Consider the following 17,019-nt stretch of genomic DNA (forward strand, 5'->3'; position numbering starts at 1 on the left):
AGCCTATGTTTGGACATCGGAATGGTTCCGGGTGAAATCGGCATTTTACCGGAGTACCGGGAGGTTACCGGAACCCCCCGGGGGGTTGTTGGGCCTACATGGGCCTCGAGGGAGAAGAGAAAAGGAGGTAGGAGGGGGCCGCGCGCCCCTCCCCTTCCTGGTCCGAATAGGACAAGGGAAGGGGGGCGGCGCCCCCCCCCTTTCCTTCCCCTCTTCCTCCTCTTTCCCCCCTTCTCCTACTCCTACTTGGAAAGAAGAGAGTCCTACTCCCACCCCCCCTTCCTTCCCCTCTTCCTCCTCTTTCCCCCCTTCTCCTACTCCTACTTGGAAAGAAGAGAGTCCTACTCCCGGTGGGAGTAGGACTCCCCCCTTGGCGCGCCCTCCTTGGCCGGCCCCCTCCTCCCCCCTGGCTCCTTTATATACAGGGGCGGGGGGGCACCCCAAAGACACACAAGTTGATCTACGAATCGTTCCTTAGCCGTGTGCGGTGCCCCCTCCACCATATTTCACCTCGGTCATATCGTCGCGGAGTTTAGGCAGAGCCCTGCGCCGGTAGAACATCATCACCGTCACCACGCCGTCGTGCTGACGGAACTCATCCCCGACGCTCTGCTGGATTGGAGTCCGGAGATCGTCATCGAGCTGAACGTGTGCTGAACTCGGAGGCGCCGTACGTTCGGAGCTTGGATCGGTCGGATCGTGAAGACGTACGACTACATCAACCACGTTGTCATAACGCTTCCGCTAACGGTCTACGAGGGTACGTGGACATACACTCTCCCCTCTCGTTGCTATGCCATCAACATGATCTTGCGTGTGCGTAGGAATTTTTTTGAAATTACTACATCCCCCAACATAAAATGTATGATTCATCATTGAAACACATCTTATAATTATGAATGATTCATAATTGAAATCCAATGTAAATTGATCGAACATAAAGAAATGGAGAATTAGTTCTATCCCGTAGCAGCATTCCAAAGTGTTAACAATCTGCGACATAAAAGCCAAACCCTACTCCTCTCATTTCTCTTATCCACCTCGACTTCCCCATCTCCTTCTCAGCTCGCCAACCTTGCACCCATGCACAGGGGACACCCTCATCCTCCAGTGGAACACCCATATTATTATGAGTTTATGACTACACATGTTCCTCTTCTACACTTTTGTTACGATCACACAAATATAAATTATAGTAGCATAACCAAAAGGCCAAAAGGTAAACCTTGAAGGATCATCCTGAGCACAAGGAATGTGTGAGGCCAGATCATCGTTATAGAACAAACACCAAGCAAAAATGATAATTTACTCTCATATTGTACACACTACGCATGATCTTGAACTTAATATCCAAGTATAGTACAGAGCGACCAATCTACAAGAACCCAACTCAACATTCTTCCCCACCCTGTTTATCTAGACAGTATCATCATCCTCAACGGTATGATCTGACATCCTCAAATTAGCATACATCTCTTGCAATCAAATGACGTCCACCAGCAACCAGTTGTCCCCATTGCATAGCCTGATGCAAAGTTGAAAATTCCTGGAATGAATGAGATATACTCTGGAATCATCATCATCAGGCGATAACTAGGCGTTCATCTCGCCATACTCCACCCCATGTAGGGACGGAATTGTTGAGAATCTTGAGGATCCAAAATCTAAGACAAGAATATCATTCCTGATGCTCGGTATGTATATATTAGTGCCGACAAGCCGAGGTCCAAGAAAACATGGCTGACAGCAATAAGGGAAAGTGTGTCGTAGCCGAAGTATGCAAACACCACACACCGTCTTTAAACATATAAAAGTATGCCACACTTTTTCCTCTTCCTGGTCCTGAAAGAACCAGAAGTAGGCCACTTTGTTTGAAGAAGATGCATCTGGTACTGCCCTCGGGTAGGTCATGAGGGGGTTGTTGGATGATGGGCACTGCTCCCTCGAGGCACAGCGGGGATGGTCCAGCCCGAAACGTGGATTCAGAATTGCCCTTGATGAGGATGCAGCCGTTGTGGCAGCCCCCGGTCCATACATTATGATAGCCATCAAAGTTGTAGCTTGCCGCACGGCGGGCGATGACGGCGAGCTTGGGGGGCTAAGGCTGCATCAAGGTGAAGAGTTAGGGTGCAGTGAGGTAGAAGCCGAGGGGGTGAGGAGGGTGCAGTTTACGGAATCGGCGGAGGAAGGCGAGGTTGGAAGCATGGAGGAACCAACGCTTGCAGGCAAGGGCGATGGCGCCAACGGGTGTGGTGGGGAAGCCAAGGCGGACGATGATCTCGATGAGGAGGTTGTCGTCGAGCACCTTGGACACGGGGACGGCACATGGCAGTTTCTTCGCATTCATACATGCCTTGGACGAAATGGGATCGGCCCTAATACAACAATACTGTTTAAAACTCGGTCGATTCAACGATTTATCGCTACTGGGGGGGGGGGGGTTGGTCGATAAGATTATGCCATATTATTCTCGTTTTGTCTGATTTGTCACTCTGGCAAGTGATTTATCAGGAGTCTATCGATAAACCAGGCTTATTCCTAGAACTATGATTATTTGTGTTTTGTGGACCTTGCTATGTAATATGTACCTCTATTCTACTTTGTTTTTAATTGTACAAGGATTCAGAGGCAACGAATCCGACATAACACTTGTGTCCAATATTATTTTTGTGTTGAGTATAGCATATTGAAGCGATGTAAACTTGAGATTTGAACAAAAATGGCCGATTAATAGCCGACTGATAAAATCGATTAATCAGCCGATTTTTAATTAATCTCTAATCCCCAGCCAACTGAGACGCTAACGATAAATGATATCATTAACATTCAACATTCAACAGCTGCTGCAACTAACAAATGCAACAATCCAGCTCAACATTGAGAAACTGCGTAAAACAATAAGATACTAGATGTCACCGTGAGAAACTGTGCAAAACATAAGAAATTAGATGTCACCGTAGGCATCGTCCCTCTCTCAGTATGTACATACCGTGGTATGTCTGCCTTCCTGTCATGGTATGCCTACCTCCCTGTCTCAGCAAGTAGTATTTTTTGCAAGAGAAGGAAATAAACTACCTTTGGAGAGATACGACGACTTTAATAGTTCAGGCTTTGCTAAAACCCAGTCAATTAAGATTTAGTAAGTCTTAATCGACCTTGCAGCATTTTATCCATGGTTTGCAACATTTCTTTCAACCGATTACAACAACCGTCTTGTTGGTTATAGCACGTCATTCGTTGTATCACTCATCTCATCATTTATTGATTGTATCACGTCATCTCATCGGTCGACACCCTCCATTACATTTCTTCCTACTGGTTACAACAACCGTCTTGTTGGTTGTAGCATTGACGTTCATTGATTGCACCACTCATCTCAACGATTGTTGATTGTATCACGTCATCTCACCGGTTGACACATCCCCATTAACATTGTACCACTCATCTCACCAGTTGTTGATTGTATCACGTCATCTCACAGGTTGACACAGTTGAAATATGGGGTGGGCTTTAGGCCCATCCAACAATTTCAGAAAAATCTCTAAGGGCCCATGTGGGTTTATTGGCACTAGGTGGAGGTGGGAAGTTTAGTCCCATCCCGGAAGTGGAAGAGGAGTTGGACCTCCTTATAAGGGTTCCTCTTCTACATGCTATTGGAGCTTGAGAAAAGAAAAGGCCCTCGCACGCTCCTCCGCTGCCGCTCGCCACACCTCGTCGCGCCGCGTCGCGGGTTGCGGGAATGAGCGGAGCCGAGCTCAGTATAGATTTGTCTACTGTTTGTGTAGTACATGCTTGTGCTTGTTTACATCAGTATCAGTATGTCAGTGCTTGTTTAGATGGTCGTTAATTCTGTCAATGCCATCTTAGTCATCTACTTATGAATTAAATTAGTTGAAAAATTGCCTATTTAATAACATTTTTGTTCGAATGGTTGTAGCAACGACGTCAATCGAGCTCCCTCTCTGCAGGTAAATATTTGGGGCTCCACTATCTGCACGTAAATATTTGATTTTTTTGGAACTATGATGATTTTTATAGCAAATTCGGAAACTATACACCCTAATGGAGAAAAATCAAAAGTACCACCCCCTCGGCCTCCTGTTAGCCGAAAAGAGACTTTTCGGCCTCCCGTTGACCGAAGAGGGACTTTTGCCAACCGTTGGCCAAAGAGGGACTTTTCGGGCAACCGTTGGCCAAAAAGTACTTTTCGGCCAACAGTTGGCCAAAGAATCCCTCTTCAGCCAACAATTGCTCTATTTTTTTAAAAAATCATATCAAATAGTTAATTTAATTCTTTTTGCATTAGATTAGAAATTTTATGAAGTTTCTGTAGATATCAAGTTTGACTATATTTGAAAGTTTGAATTTGAATTTTCATGAATTTTCTCAAATCACTAAATTGCCTATAATTTGAGCTATGAGTATTCTTTTTAGATGATTTTTTTTGCTACTGGTTCTTTGTGACTTTGTTTATCAGTTGTAATTAATTGGTGAATTTTAGGATTATTTAAAATTAGGTTTTTATGCCATTCTTTTCCTTCATTTGCTCCCGCCATTTTATTTTCTGCCATTCTCTTCCTCCATTTTCTTTCTGGCCATTCTCTCCCGCGATCTTCTTTCCCGCCATCTTCTTTTTTGCCATCTTCACTTCTCAACTTATAAAACGAGCCTCATAGTGTCCACGATCATAGATAACATCGTCTGACACGGTCTGTGTTTCCTGCGTCGGTGCTGATGGTGGAGTGTGAAACACTGTCTGGGAGAAATCATAAGTGTTTGCAGCTTCGTCATCATCATCGGAGAGTGTTTCACACTAATGACTTCTCTCACACAGTGTTTCACACTCCACATGAAGGCATCATCGTCATCCTTCGTCGATGCATCACTCCTTAGTGTGGCGGGAGAGAATGGCGGGAAAGAAAATAGCGGCAAAGAAAATGTCGGGAAAGAAAATGACGGCAAAAAAATGGAGGGAAAAAGATTGCGGGAAAGTACTTTTTTATCATGTATAAAACGGCAATGGTTATACAGGATTTACAAGGCACTTCTAAATATAAACTCCTATGAAGCTCAAAACAAGTTTTCTAGTAGGATAAAAGAAATAAAATACAAAAAATACTATAAATAAAATAGCTACTGATAACTAAACAGAAACAAAATGAATATGTCAAAAAGACTAAAGAAAAAAATCTAAAGCAATTAAAATGAAAGAAATAGCATAAAACCTATAAAATACTAAAACACTAAAACAGAACTGTTTTCATAAAAACCTATTTTTTAATAATTATAAAATTCGCCAATTAATTACTACTGATAAACAAATTCACAAATAACCAGTGGCAAAAAGAATCATCTAAAAAGAATACACCTAGCTCAAATTATAGGCAATCTAGTGATTTGAGAAAATTCATGAAAATTTAAATTCAAACTTTTAAATCTAGTCAAACTTGATATCTACAGAAACTTCATAAAATTTCTAATCTAATGCAAAAAGAATCAAATTAAAATACTAAAAATCCTATTTGATATGAATTTTTTAGAAAGTAGAGCAACTGTTGGCCGAAAACGAAAAGTCCTTTTTGGACTAGGGTCGGCCGAAAAGTCCCTCTTCGACCATCGGGAGGCCGACGGGTGACACTTTTGATTTTTCTTCATTAGGATGTATAGTTTCCGAATTTGTTATAAAAATCATCATAGTTTCAAGAAAAAATCTAAATATTTGGGGGAAATCAAACTAGGGTTTCCCAAACTAGATTCGAATTTTCCAAAGAGAAGAGGTAAATTAGTAGGGGGTCGAGAAGAAGAGGAAGGAGATAGGGTCGCCTGACCTCGAACCGCCGGTGAGTGGTGGGTTCAGATCGCCCCATTTTCACTCGGCTCCGGTGGCCGTTGTGCTGGCTAGAGGAGCGCCGGCATTCATACGCACCACTGCTTTGCTATCCAGCTCCACATCAAGTTTGTTCACGTCCATTTCTGAGCATCTGATTCGCACGCACGCCAAGCGAATAAACAAGTACTCAAGTTACAAATTACGAATCAAACTTTTGTGATGAAACCAGGCAAGAGCACTCGAGTCACAAATTACTACTAGTACATCAAAGGTGCATTTTACAACTGACCGATACATTTTATTCGGGCACACGCATGTGCGCGCAGCATACACGCGCGAGCCAACTAGGACAGACGGGCAAGATCACTAGCCACACAAAGAAAACAGGTGCCAGCTCCTGATCCCGGTCATCACACACCTAGACGTACTTGTCCGTGGTCGGGTACGCGCCGGTGCCCGGGTACGCAGGGTCGGCGGCGGCAGGCGCTGCACCTGCACCTGCACCCACGGGGCGGTGGTGGCCGTGCGGCCCGGTGAGGGGCACGTGCGTGGCGCCGTGGCGCCCGGCCGCGGCCTCGGCGCGGTGCTCCGCCTTCTCCTGGTGCATCTCGGCCTTGGCCTGGGACTTGTTGGCGCGCGTCTCCTCCTTGGCCATCTCCTTCTCGCCGTGCGTGGTCGCCGTGGCCTTGCCGGTCTTGCCCTGCGCCTTGGCCGTGCCCTCCTTCGCCTTCTCCTTGGCCGAGCTCACCGCGTCCTTCATCTTCACCTTTGCCGTCTGCATCGTCGCCGCTCCTCGGAAAAAGGCTTCTTCTGCTTGCTGTGTGTATGCGTTCTTTGTGTGGGTGCTTGGGGTGTCTGGGAATGTTAGATGCCGTGGTGGTCGTGTGGCGTATTTGTAGGCGAGGATGGGTTGGGTTGGAATGGCGTGGGTTCTGTCGGGAGCGAGACGTGGGGTGGTAGGTGGCGCGAATGCGGTGGTTCCAGAGCCAGCCGGAGTTACACGTAGCGCCGTGAGGTGGCGCCCAAGGTTCTGGCAGGCGGCGCGTAGGCTGTGTGACGCTCTGCTCAGGTGCCGCGTGCCCCTACGTTGGATGACGGCGGTGTTCTAATGCTGCTGATCAGTGCACGTGAACGGCATCTGGATCAACATCAAGTAACTGTAGCTGTGCCATTAATCGCATCGGCCTGCGAAGTATGGCTTTTGGGAAAATAGGTGCAGTTTATTCCAGAATTTTGATATATACAAATAATTATAACAACTAGCACATATGCCCGTGCGTTTCAACGGAGAGAAATCATTGTGCCCATTGTCCACCAAAACGACCGTCATCATGGCATAATAACAACCGAAAGTGCCACCTAAATATGTTTGTGCGTTGCAACAGTAGAAAAAATCACCTCACTCTTCTATCCCAATAAACAAGTGATGATTTAAGCCTAAACACAGCATAAAACATAAGCAATGATTTGATTTGTGGTACACATCAATTATCCCCAGATGAATAAAATTGTGTGCTTTCATCATTTTTGCAAAAGGCAGCCATGTAGTCGTCGCCGGATCCACAAGCCTGCTTAACATGTACTCATGTGTTTAGCTGGGAGAATCAAGCTAGCCGGAACCCGGCAGCCCGTAGCTAGTTCGGACTCCATGTATATTTATTTGGGTCAGGTCACAACGTATGGCCGGCCGCTTCGCTTTTGTTTCAGTTATGTTTCCTTTACAGGTACATCCCCGGTTTTCTTTGTTTGCACATATGTTTCTCAAACAGACAAAACAAAAAAAAAAACTAATACACGTAAAAAAATACTTAAAACGGGACGAAACAAAGCGAAACCAAACCAAGAATATCTATTCTCTTTAATAGTAGGTATAGATATAGATATAGATATAGATTATCCTGTCGGCGCCCTTGCCGATCTGCCCCACCGCTGATGGCCTTTGGCCGTAGCTAGGGTGCGGAGGATCTCGGTCAGGACCCGTTCTCATCTTTTTGTTAAACGTTTTGGTTGGGCTATGTGACGGTGACGATGTCCTTCAATAGAAATAATGTCTCCCACGTCTTATCCCCGTCCCGAAGGTGCAAATAGCATTGTCGATGGATGTGCAGAGGTGTGTCTCCGTCGGATCTCACGGGATTCAGTCGGTGTTGGTCTTCGGTGGATCTATTTGGATCCAGTTTTCGTTCGTCTTCGTTAGGGTGGTTACATGTTTGATCTTTTCGATCTACAATTCTTTTCGTCGGCGATGCTTGCTGCTCTGGTGCACTGGTCCTTTGAAGTCTTAGGACGATAACTTCCTGACTGTCTACTACATCAAGATTTGCTAGGCTCCAGTAACTGAGAGGCGACGATGACGATGCGTTGTCGGCTCGCTCCCGTGCTTGTAGTCGTCGCTAGGTGGTCCATGGACCTGGTTGTAGTTTTTATTACCTGTAGTGTTCTATGTACTGCCATGATTGATGAATATACTAAAAATTGCATTCAAACAATTATAACAATCATGTATTACATAAGTATTTGCACTTAGAAAAAACATAACTATCTATGTACGTTTAGAAAATGTTTATGTATATTTTAAAATGTGTAAATATGTTCTTGAGTTTAAAAAATGAATTTGTTTCAAAATTATTTTAAATATAAAAGGGATTTAGATATGTTCAAAAGGTACCCGTGTAAACTTTAATGTTAGTGCAACTTAAAATAAGTTCATGTACTTAATAAAATGTTCTTGTAATTGAAAAAAATGTGCACATACAATTTAGTACATAAACATTGTCAAATAGCTCACGTGAACGGTTTTTAATCGTTAACTATTTAGATTTTATTTTCCTGTGGCTTTTCTGTATTCTCTGCTGGTTTTCTTTCAGAGTTTTTCTTTTTAGTTCGTTTTCTCTTTTGATTTTTAAATTTTTTGTCACCTTAACGTTAATTTTTGTATCATTTCTTTTCTTCTCATAGAAATGTTATAAAATTATATAAACCTTTATCGACTAATACACACATATTCTACTTGGTTTTATTTTCTTTCTGGATTTCTATTCTACAGTATTTTATTTTCTCCTTTTAAATTTTTATTTTCCATTTTCTTGTTTTTTATTTTCTGATATATTTGTTTAGTTTTTCAATTAATTAATACTTTTAGAAGTAAAAACATATACTTATTAGAAAAAATGAATATTTTCTTTATGGGCATGACTGCTTTTCTGAAACTATTTAATCTGTTTTCTAAAAGATGCGGACACTTTTAAAATTTATACCATTCTTTAAACTAGTTGGATTTTTTCCAATTACATGAACTTTTAAAAAAAAATACTTGAAAACATTTTAAAATCACGAGAACATTTTTTATATAGATACTTTCTGAATTTGCATGATTTAAGGGGATATGCATAAAAACTAAAAATCATAAAAATTCATCTGGTTATTTTTATCCTGAGTGGTGGGAACCAAGTGCAAAATCATAAAAATTCATCTGGTTATTCCTTAGTCTAATAAAGCGGTAGAAGTAATAAAGTTATGTTCCTTATGGGCATCCCACAAGCTTGTGGGTTGCTCTTAAGTTTTTGAGCTTGTGGTCGAGTTGTACATTATGTGTAGTTGTTCATAAGGGCTTTATTTTTGCTTGTGGATAATTTGTAGGCCGCATAACGGATGCACTAAGCAGCAGGCGGTTGTCTCAAACTCTCGATAGCATTCTACTTTCTTATGGCCCGAATATAATAGTTGATGCCGATACAACATTAAATTTAAACCCTCACTATAGGCACAAGTATCAGACGAACATAATGAGTGACCCAATTCTAAATAGGCCGCCGCAGTTGTTTGGTTGGTGAGATTTGGAAATCATACAACAGGCTAAATCCTACCGGGATGAAGTACACAAAAATTAACAAGTTGTTTGTTTGCACCATAAGAAAATCAAGGAATTTTGTATAGAGATCAAATTCATATCATACGTATCATAGGCACGTAGTAAAAAGAGAAATTCAAAATCATTGTGTAGGAAGACAATCGATACAAAGTTTGAAACGTTTATTCCTTTGAACCAAATAGATTATATTGCGAACTTTCTACAGATTTGCATACTAGATAATTTATATAAAAATCATTTGAAGGAAGAGCCCTCGTGTGCGGTACATCTAGACTCACATTTCAGTAGATTTCTTCTTGTAATTGTAAGTACAATCCAACTAGGGAAAAGACATGCGTTTTATATTAGGAACAGTGTAAATAGGCTCCACAAATCGATTAAGTGTAGTTGTTGGCGATGTCGGCGAGGTGGCCCGCCAGTTCCTCCGGCGCGGAGAGCATGACCATGTGGTCGGCGTCAGCCATCTCCCTGACCTCAGCCACGGGGATGCCTGCGATCATCTGCCTCTGGTACTCCTCGACCATGGCCAGATCCTGCTTGGCGACCACGTAGACCTTGGTCACCGCGCCGTATCGGGCAGCGCTGAACGGTGGCCGTTGCTGCTGGTCAGCCACGTAGTAGGAGCTCACCCGCGCCAGGCTCTGGCACAGCGTGTAGTCCTCCTCCGGGCTCAGCTGGTAGAGCTTCCGCCGCACGAGCTCGGGCCCGAGGAACACCGACGGCGGGGCGTGCTCCTCGTCGATAACACTGTCCATCCAGTCGGACACGAGAACCTTCTCGATGACGCGGGTGCGCGGGCTGGCGCAGTCCGGCATGAAAGCGGCGAGGAACACGGCCGCCGCAACCTTGTCGGGGAACTCTTCGGCCGCGAGCGCGACGCTCATCCCGCCGAAGCTGTGGCCCACGAGCACCGCCCGCTCGCCGTCCGGGAGGGCCCGGAGCGCGTCGAGCAGGGGGCGCGTGTAGTCCTCGAAGGTGGGCGCGTCGCGCAGCGGGCGCGCGTCCGCGCCGCAGGCCGCGAGGTCCGGCGCGTCCACGCGGTGCCCCGCGGCGCGGAGCAGCGTGGCCACCTTGTACCAGCACCACCCGCCGTGGCCCGTGCCGTGCACCAGGATGAGGCGGGTCGACGTCGCCACAGCGGCCGCTGGCGCAGAGGAAGAAGACATGTGTGCGCCGAGCACTGGACAGTACACGCCGAGGCAAGTAGGCACCTAGCTAGCTGCTTCCTTTTCTTGGCTGCTTGGTGTTACGCCTCTCACGTTATTTATGTACCAGTATTTGGCTATGCAGGCATCTTCTTCAAGAAAAGAGGGCAGATGCGGTATTGTCACAGCTGATATCTTATGCTCATTGCCCTCAACAGCCGCCCCAGCAGTCGGCCGGCCGGCCGAACTCAACGTTTCTCCATCTCTAGTTCACAACATACGAAGATACCACGAGTCGCAAAAAAAGAAAACCGAATATACCACGAGACAATAGTGTGTACGCTTTTCCGCCATCATTCATCTTTGTATGGTGTTCACTACAAAAAATATATATAGTCGTGTGGTTGGATTCCCCCCCCCCCCCCCCCCCCCCCCCCCCCCCCCCCCCCATCCAAATCGGTTTTTGTGGATTATAAATAGAAACAAAGACACTTGCACTATTTTGGTTGCAGGATTCGGTAATACGCAATTTGACATACACAGTAGACACTGTGTAACTAATTAATGACTAGAGACTATGGTTTGACTGATGGCATGTATATTACGAAATTTATGTGTTTATAATAGAAAATTCTATAAACTATGAAATTGTATCTCTATGCTCTTTGTTTGTGCATACTATCATATATTATTTCATGAGGAACCACTTCATGATTATTATTGAAAAAACCGTTTTAGCATTTAGTTTACATTCTTAGTTTTTCGCAGCAACGCGCGGGGGATTTGTCTAGTTAGGCATGTTAGTGGGCATGCTCGACTCAAACAGCTCACATTAACGGTTTTTAATCGCTAGCTACACAAGTTCTTTCCTGTAGCTTTTCTGTTTTCTGCTTTTTTTGGAGCCTGTCTTATTAGTTTGTTTTTCCTTTTTAATTCTATTTTTTTCGCCGTAACCTTTGTTTTTGTTTCATTTTCCTATTTCTCATAGAAAGGTTTTACAAATTCTATACATATTTATCAAGAAATACATGCATATTCTACTCGGTGTTATTTTCTTTTGTCTGGATTTCTATTTAACTTAATTTAGTTTTCCTTTTTAAATTTGAAAATTTGTTTTTATTGTTTTTCATTTTATGGTTTATTTGTTTAGTTTTTACATTATTGTTCCTACTTTTTTAAACTAATGCATATACTTTTTAGAAATACAATAGTTTTCTAAAGTGTGTGGCTACTTTTTCTGAAACTACAGGAACATCTTTCTAAAATATATGAACTTTTTGCATTTTATATCATTTCTTAAACCAGTTGGAATTTTTTTTAAATTACATAAACTTTGAAAAATACTTCAACATATTTCAAAATCACGAGAATTTTTCAGAACACATGAACATCTTTATATTTACACAAATACTTTCTAAATTTGCAAGATTGTTAAAGAAATGCATGAACACCATTTAAAATCAATCTAACATTAAAAATATATATGAAAAATCATTTAGATTGCATTTTTCACATACATAACTTGTATTTTTCTTTTCTATTACACTGGGTCCCACATGTAATAGTGTGGGGAGAGAGAGTTTTTTCTTTATTAATTCTTACAAGTGAGTCCCACCTATAAGCAGTATATCTGAACCCATATATTGGCTAAGCATGGGGATTTTGGACAAATAAAATGATGCAAGGGGTTTGACCAGACAGAAATGGTGCGGAAGGGAAAAACGATCAACCAATTAAGGGGATGACAAAAGCTTATACCCGAGTAAGGGGGTTGTCGCATATGGGAGCAAAGAGGACTTGTTACTTAATGCTATGGTTGGGTTTTACCTTAGTGATCTTTAGTAGTTGTGGATGCTTGCTAGAGTTCCAATCATAAGTGCATATGATCCAAGTACAAAAGTATGTTAGCTCATGCCTCTCCCTTATATAAAATTGCAATAATGATTACCAGTCTAGTTATCGATTGGCTATGGACAAAGTACCTCTCTTGTGTTATAAAAATCTTTCTACTAGACAACTAACTATTATTATCTCGCAAAGTACTCCTAGTTTTATTCTTGCAAAGTATTACTATCCTTACACCTACAAAATAGTTTCATACTTGTTCTAGGTAAAGTGAACGTTAAGTGTTTGTAGAGTTGTATCGGTGGTCGGTAGAACTTGAAGGGAATATAAATCCTACCTTTAGCTCTTCATTGGGTTCGACACTCTTATTTATCGAAAAAGCTACAATTGGTCCCCTATACTTGTGGGTTATTAGGGATCTCTCCCCCTCTCTCTCGGTGGCGCCAGACTGTCGTCGGGGAACCATCTTGATGGTGATCTACACCAACAACTTCACCACCGTCATCACCAACTCTCTCCCCCTCTATGCAGCGGTGTAACCTCTCTGTTCCCGCTGTAATTCTCTACTTAAACATGGTGCTTCATGATTCATATTATTATCCACTGATGTGTTGCCATCCTATGATGTTTGAGTAGATTCGTTTTGTCCTGTGGGTTGATTGATGATCGTGGTTTGTTTGAGTTGTATGTTTTATTTTGGTGATGTCCTATGGTGCCCTCCATGTCGCGCAAGTGTGTGGGATCACCTCTATAGGGTGTTGCAATACGTTCATGATTCGCTTATAGTGGGTGGCATGAGTGACGGAAACACATACCCGAGTAAGGGGGTTGTTGCATATGGGAGTAAAGAGGACTTGTTACTTAATGATATGGTTGGGTTTTACCTTAATGATCTTTAGTAGTTGTGGATGCTTGCTAGAGCTCCAATCATAAGTGCATATGATCCAAGTACGAAAAGTATGTTAGCTCATACCTCTCCTTCATATAAAATTGCAATAATGATTTCCGGTCTAGTTATCGATTGCCTAGAGACAAATCCTTCTCTTGTGTTACAAAGGCTATCTACTAAACAACTAACCTTTATTATCTTGGAAATTACTCGCAGTTTTATTCTCACTAAGTACATATAGTTTTATTCTTCCAAACTTATCCTTACACCTACAAAATTGTTTCATACTTGTTCAAGGTAAAACGAATGTTAAGCGTGTGTAGAGTTGTATCGGTGGTCAATAGAACTTAAAGGGAATATAAATCTTAGATTTAGCTCCTTGGTGGGTTCGGCACTCTTATTTATCGAAAAAACTACAATTGACCCTTATACTTGTGGGTTATCAGTAGTCATTTTCTAAATTATGTTTCGTTATTCGTAAGGGCCCGGATATTCAATTCGGTGCTTGTACTCATCTGCACCCGATGAATAGTAAAATAAAAATATATAGCAGAAATTTTCAAAAACATGTTTTTATGCAAGATGATTTAGTGCGCCAATGCGTGCAAAATTTCGTGGCTAAATTGAAGGAAATATGCCCTAAAGGCAATAATAAAGTTACTATTTATTTCCTTAATTCATGATAAATGTTTTTTATTCATGCTAGAATTGTATTAACCAGAAACTTAGTACATGTGTGAATGCATAGACAAAACATATAGTCCCTAGTATGCCTCTACTTGACTAGCTAGTTGATCAAGGATGGTTATGTTTTCTAACCATAGACATGTGTTATCATTTGATGAATGGGATCACATCATTAGGAGAATGATGTGATGGACATGACCCATCCGTTAGCTTAGCATTATGATCGTGTTAGTTTCATTGCTACTGCTTTCTTCATGACTTATACAAGTTCTTCAGACTATGAGATTATGCAACTCCTGAATACCGGAGAAACGCTTTCTGTGCTACCAAACATCACAACATAAATGGGTGATTATAAAAGTGCTCTACAAGTGTCTCCAAAGGTGTTTTTTGGGTTGGCATAGATCAAGATTAGGATTTGTCACTCCGTGTTTCGGAGAGGTATCTCTAGGCCCTCTCGGTAATACTCATCACTATAAGCCTTGCAAGCATTGTGACTAATGAGTTAGTTGCGGGATGAAGTATTACAGAACGATTAAAGAGACTTGCCGGTAACGAGATTGAACTAGGTATGATGATACCGACGATCGAATCTCGAGCAAGTAACGTACCAATGACAAAGGGAACAACGTATGTTGTTATGCAGTTTGACCGATAAAGACCTTTGTCGGTGTCAAAACCAGCGGATCTCGGGTAGGGGGTCCCGAATCTATGTGTCTAAGACTAATGGTAACAGGAGGCGGGGGACACAATGTTTACCCAGGTTCAGACCCTCTCTATGGAGGTAATACCCTACTTCTTGCTTGATTGATCTTGATGAATAAGAGTATTACAACAGTTGATCTACCACGAGATCGTAATGGCTAAACCCTAGAAGTCTAGCCAATGAGGTTATGATTGTTGTGGCTAAACCCTAGAAGTCTAAACCCTCTGGTTTATATAGACACAGGAGGGCTAGGGTTGTACAAGGTCGGTTACAGAGAAAGGAATCTACATATCCGAATCGCCAAGCTTGCATTCCACGCAAAGGAGAGTCTCATCTGGACACGGGACAAAGTCTTCTATCTTGTATCTTCATAGTCCAACAGTTCGGACCAAGTATACAGTCCGGCTGTCCCAGGACCCCTTAGTCCAGGACTCCCTCAGTAGCCCCTGAACCAGGCTTCAATGACGATGAGTCCGGCGCGCAGATTGTCTTCGGCATTGCAAGGCGGGTTCCTTCTCAGAATACTTCAAAGTAGATCTCAAACACAAGAATCGTGTCCGGCTCTGCAAAACAAGTTCCACAAACAATCATAGAGAGTATAATATTTACAAGTCCAATCCGCTGACAATTTTGGCAGCACGACATTGCGTCATGCTACGTCTTGAGCTTGTGTTGGTTTTCCTTGAAGAGGAAAGCGTGATGCAGCAATAGTAGCATAAGTATTTCCCTCGGTTTTTGAAAAGGTATCAATCCAGTAGGAGGCTACTCAAAAGTCCCACACACCTACACAAACAAACAAAGAACTCGCAACCAACGCAATAAAGGGGTTGTCAATCCCTTCACGGCCACTTGCGAAAGTGAGATCTGATAGAGATAGTATGATAAGATAAATATATTTTTGGTATTTTATGATATACATTGGAAAAGTAAAGATGCAAATAAAAGTAGATTCAAAGCTTATATGATAAAAGTTAGACCCGGGGGCCATAGGTTTCACTAGTGGCTTCTCTCAAGATAGCATAATTATTACGGTGGGTGAACAAATTACTGTCGAGCAATTGATAGAAAAGCGAATAATTATGAGATTATCTAGGCATGATCATGTATATAGGAATCACGTCCGCGACAAGTAGACCGACTCCTGTCTGCATCTACTACTATTACTCCACACATCGACCGCTATCCAGCATGCATCTAGAGTATTAAGTTCATAAGAAGAGAGTAACGCCTTAAGAAAGATGACATGATGTAGAGGGATAAACTCATGCAATATGATATAAAACCCATCTTTTTATCCTCGATGGCAACAATACAATACGTGCCTTGCTACCCCTATTGTCAGTAGGTAAGGACACCACAAGATTGAACCCAAAGCTAAGCACTTCTCCCATTGCAAGAAAGATCAATCTAGTAGGCAAAACCAAACTGATAATTCGAAGAGACTTGCAAAGATAACTCAATCATACATAAAAGAATTCAGAGGAGATTCAAATATTTCTCATAGATAAACTTGATCATAAACCCAGTATTCATCTGATCTCGGCAAACACACCGCAAAAAGAGTTACATCGAATAGATCTCCAAGAAGATCGAGGAGAACATGGTATTGAGATCCAAAAAGAGAGAAGAAGCCATCTAGCTAATAACTATGGACCCGAAGGCCGGTGGTAAACTACTCACAACTCATCGGAGGGGCTATGGTCGATTCCCCCTCCGGCGGAGCGCCGACAAAGGCTCCAAGATGGGATCTCGCGGATACAGAAGGTTACGGCGGTGGAATTAGGCTTTAGTTGGCTCCCTGGATGTTCTCGGGGTACGTGGGTATATATAGGAGGAAGAAGTAGGTCGGTGGCCGCCCGAGGGGTCCATGAGATAGGGGGCGCGCCCTGTAGGGGTGGGCGCGCCCTCCACCCTCATGGCCACCTTGGCTGCTTCTTAACTTGCACTCCAAGTCCTCTAGATCAGGTTCATTCCAAAAATCGCTCCCGAAGGTTTCATTCCGTTTGGACTCCATTTGATATTCCTTTTCTTCGAAATACTGAAATA

General features: G+C 42.7%; 2 protein-coding genes across 2 annotated transcripts; both read right to left on the reverse strand.

Annotated features, from left to right (window-relative positions):
* Nucleotides 1-6,022: 6,022 nt before the first annotated feature.
* LOC123042020 (late embryogenesis abundant protein 18) lies at nt 6,023-6,704 on the reverse strand. The gene has a single exon (XM_044464551.1). The coding sequence runs from the start codon at nt 6,609-6,611 to the stop codon at nt 6,249-6,251; it is 363 nt and encodes a 120-aa protein (XP_044320486.1). The 5' UTR covers nt 6,612-6,704; the 3' UTR covers nt 6,023-6,248.
* Nucleotides 6,705-9,943: 3,239 nt separating this feature from the next.
* Nucleotides 9,944-10,925, reverse strand: LOC123042021 (methylesterase 7-like). The gene has a single exon (XM_044464552.1). The coding sequence runs from the start codon at nt 10,865-10,867 to the stop codon at nt 10,079-10,081; it is 789 nt and encodes a 262-aa protein (XP_044320487.1). The 5' UTR covers nt 10,868-10,925; the 3' UTR covers nt 9,944-10,078.
* Nucleotides 10,926-17,019: the final 6,094 nt, after the last annotated feature.

The sequence above is a fragment of the Triticum aestivum genome, chromosome 2B, assembly GCF_018294505.1.
Source record: "Triticum aestivum cultivar Chinese Spring chromosome 2B, IWGSC CS RefSeq v2.1, whole genome shotgun sequence".
Classification (NCBI taxonomy): Eukaryota; Viridiplantae; Streptophyta; class Magnoliopsida; order Poales; family Poaceae; genus Triticum; species Triticum aestivum.

What these genes read in the sequence shown, in the direction of transcription:
- LOC123042020 (XM_044464551.1), bottom strand. Translation starts at nt 6,611, where the DNA reads ATGCAGACGGCAAAGGTGAAGATGAAGGACGCGGTGAGCTCGGCCAAG.
- LOC123042021 (XM_044464552.1), bottom strand. Translation starts at nt 10,867, where the DNA reads ATGTCTTCTTCCTCTGCGCCAGCGGCCGCTGTGGCGACGTCGACCCGC.